We start from the raw sequence: 3,573 nt of genomic DNA on the forward strand, positions 1-3,573 counted from the left end.
AAGGCGGCGCTGGAGGAGATCAAGCGGAAGCTGAAGGAGGAGCAGAGGAAGATGAAGGAGGAGGCACCCCCCAAAACACCCCTCGGCCCTCCGCGGCCCGCGCTGAGAAGTGGGTCTTCCTTCCCGCCGTGGCGGGCTGGGAGCGGGGCAGGAGGGGTCTCCGGGCTTCCCCTACCCCGCTTGCAGGGGGACGGGGCCGTCCCGGGCGGAGGGCGGGCGGCTGGAGCGGAAGAGGCGCCGCAGTGACCTGTTTCCATCCCTCAGCGGCACCAGGAGTACCTGAAGATGCTGAGCGAGAGGGAGGAGGCGCTCGGTACGTGCTGGCGCTGGACCCCCAGCAGCGGGGCGGCAGCGTGAGGAGCGGGAGGTGGGCGCCCGTGGTCCGACACCCTTGGCCCGACACCCTTGGCTGAGCGATCAGAGCTGGAGCGGGGATGCTCGCACATCACCCCGCGGGGTGGGCTCCTCACGCGTCCCCCTGGGAAGCTGGGCAGCTGTCTGAGTGGTGACCCCCTCAGCCCTCTGTCCCTGGCAGGAAGGGGGTCGGGTGGGTTGTACAGAAAGGAACATGCAGGAGGACATCTCCGAGGTGCTAACCAGATCCCCTCTGCTGGGAGAAGGAGCTTTCCCTTCATGCTTGTAGTGCCAGTGTTCAAGCCCCTCCGCCCTCTAACCCTGCATGCAAAGGCTGGGTCTCCCGCCCCCAGTGTGGCAGTGCAGGAACGAGCGACCATACCTTGTGAAAAGTTGGGCGCTTTGCAGTGTGGGATTTCTTGTCTCCCCAGATGAGGCTGATGAACTGGAGCACTTGGTGACTTCGCGGACAGAGTCTGTGAACATCGACCACCCAAACCACATTGTAACAGTGACTACCATCAGTGACCTGGACCTCTCAGGGGCACGCCAGCTGGGACTGACCACCCCTGTGGTAAAGCCTCTTGTTGCTTCTCTGATTGTATCAGCTGTAAGCATTCTTGGGGCTGGCTAGGTAGGGCTGGTACTCCCTGAATATGCTCAAAGACATATGCAGCTGTCTGGGAGCAGGGATGAAAAGGGAAACTCATAACTTTCACATTCCTCCACAACTTATGTTGGGCCTCTAAAGAGGAAGAAATGTCCTATGTGAACAGCTCACTCTAAACCTCCCCAGAATCCTTTGCTAGTCCCAGCTGACCTTATGTAAGTGAAAGGTGCCACAAGGCTGGATGGGGAGAATGTAGTATTTTAAAAGCAGATAGAACACAAGCAGTAAGATTCAGACTTTGCTGCATGGACTGTCCTCAACCTCTTTCCTGTGTCCTGTCCAGGAAAAATTAGCATGAGAAGGGATTTCTCTCTCCATGATCCTGTGCTTGGACCACAAATAAGGAAACCATTCAGTTGTGGTTGCTTTTATTCTCAAAATATATTGTAACTGAGATCTCATATTTGTTTCATAGAGGCTTTCAGGCACTGGTTGACTTGATCCGTTTGACCTTCATGACTCACAGCTGGATTTGAGCTCTTTGGGGAAGTGTCTGTTTTAACCTTTTACATTTGTAAGGTCATCTGCTAATCTGAAAATTCACTTAAAGACGTTTTGATAGTAACTTAAGAAAAAAGCTGAAACCTTCAATTCATAGTTTAGACTTCAGTTGCATAGCCATTAAGATCATGCTGAAGGTTTTGGATCTTAGGGTGGATTCTGAAGGACTTCTCACTGGTTGTCCCTTTCTGAGGGGCTGCAATAAGAAACCTTGAGATTTGGACAGCAAGGGATGTGGAGAATTAAAAAAACTTCATCCATGACTAGATGGTTCACAAAACAGGATGAAACCAAGAAGGCAGCAGAAACACCAGAATCGCAAGACTGCCTGTTTTATGTGTCTATAGGGATTTTTTTTCTCTTTTGCTTCCTTTATAAGGGAAAAAGTGACGGATCAGAAGAAGAGAAAGGGGAAGAGGTGGTGAACAAGCCTGTAAGAACAATGCCCAAGAAGTCCAGAAACCCCTTTCTGTCTGAAAAGTATGTATGAATTCATTCAACTCTTTGCTGCTAGACTCTGCAAGCTGATCAGGAGGCTCTTGCGTTCCCAGATCAGCGGTGTGGTTGCAGGGAGGGGATGCTGTGCTGCCTGGGTGCCGGTGGGCAGGAGCCAGCAGAGGGCACTGACAGAGCACAAGCCTGCCCCTGACGCTCCATTCCCATCTCATTGATCCCTGGTGACAACAGCAGCAGGAGGAGGAGGAGGATGCAGTGCAGGGCGGGCTTTGTCCTGAACTGTTTACCTAGTCCATCTCCAGATGTTGCAGGCAAGGGTGTATTGCAAGGTGCAGAGTTTGTCTCTAGGATTGGAGGTCAAAATACCCTAAAGCTTTTGGCATTCTCCACATTTTTCAGAATCCAGGATTTATAGCTGCTTTGGGGATTCAGCGAATTACTTAACTCTGTGGTGGCTGGCCAGCCCACTGCTCAGAAAATTTATTTTGGTTGCTATTGCACATGTAGACTTGCAGGTTTCCTGCCCTGTCAGGATGATGCCCAGCACAGTGGAGTTCCCCTGGGGCTTGCTGTGGCTGGTGTCCACTCCTGCTGGGCCACAAAGGGCTCTCCTGCTATTGTTGCGGTGTTGCCTTGCTCCTGCAGACTTTGGTCCCCAAACACTTCTCTCTTCTGGCCCTGCACAGGATCTCTTCTCTTACTGCCACGCTGCACATGCACAGCCGGAAAAAGACGAAAGGAAAGAGACCCCAACGTGGGCAAGGCCCACGCAAGAAAATCCAGAAATCCAGCACAGGGCGAACCACTAAGACTCAGCGACGGAGGCTGACAGGCAAAATGGGCCGGGACCAGGATTAACAGAGAAACTAGTGCTCGGACCGGCAGTTGGGACAGCGCTCCACATCTGGCCTGCTGCTCTTCAGAGCCTTTTCACTGTGGGCAAGGGCCTTGTTTACTTGGCGCTCTGACCAGCAGTGAGCCCAGTTCAGCCTTTCTCTCACCTTCTGAGCACTGGCCAGGGTGACTAGACACTCTACCCATTTATTTCTGCATTGATCTCCAGCTAAGTGTCAATGGGTGCCATGGAGTCTCTAAAAACTTCTACTAGGGGTCAGATTCTCTGTTTGGCGTAACCCTTCTGTCCTTGGGCCTCCCCTTCCAGAACTAATACTTGGCTTTATCAAAGGAGAGGATCTGGGGCTGAGTGCAACAGGCACATCATCAGGGCAGTTCCTGAGACTTCGAAGAGCTCTGCTTCCACTTGTGCGTTAGTGCCCTGACACTTCTGCTGTGCAGTAAATCCTTTGTCCATGGAGACATGGTGTCGTCTTGTCTCATGTTTCTTTTCCAGTGCCACACCTGAATGCAGGGGTACTTTTTGTTTGGTACCTTTGCCAGGTGAAAGTTGGTGACTTTGTGAATAAATCTTTGTGAAGTCATTTTGCTAAGAGAAAAATATTTGTGACTTATTTGAGGCATAACAGCAACTGTGCTAACGCCAGTACCAGCTGGAAAGAGGGGAGATGATTCCTGGTGCTTAAAGGATATTGAAATCCACTGGTGCTTGGGAAATGGAATAGCTCTGTGTTACC

General features: G+C 51.8%; 1 protein-coding gene across 1 annotated transcript in view; it reads left to right on the forward strand.

Moving 5' to 3' along the window:
- Nucleotides 1-3,429, forward strand: part of NOL12 (nucleolar protein 12) — a 4,549-nt gene extending 1,120 nt beyond the window's left edge. Inside the window, exons 2-6 of the mRNA XM_009332664.1 lie at nucleotides 4-63; nucleotides 265-313; nucleotides 786-928; nucleotides 1,905-2,005; nucleotides 2,668-3,429. Of these exons, the coding sequence (XP_009330939.1) occupies nucleotides 4-63; nucleotides 265-313; nucleotides 786-928; nucleotides 1,905-2,005; nucleotides 2,668-2,839 (525 nt within the window). The 3' untranslated portion in view covers nucleotides 2,840-3,429. The remainder of the gene's footprint in view (nucleotides 1-3; nucleotides 64-264; nucleotides 314-785; nucleotides 929-1,904; nucleotides 2,006-2,667) is intronic.
- Nucleotides 3,430-3,573: the final 144 nt, after the last annotated feature.

Source organism: Pygoscelis adeliae, unplaced genomic scaffold (assembly GCF_000699105.1).
Source record: "Pygoscelis adeliae isolate BGI_AS28 unplaced genomic scaffold, ASM69910v1 Scaffold399, whole genome shotgun sequence".
Classification (NCBI taxonomy): Eukaryota; Metazoa; Chordata; class Aves; order Sphenisciformes; family Spheniscidae; genus Pygoscelis; species Pygoscelis adeliae.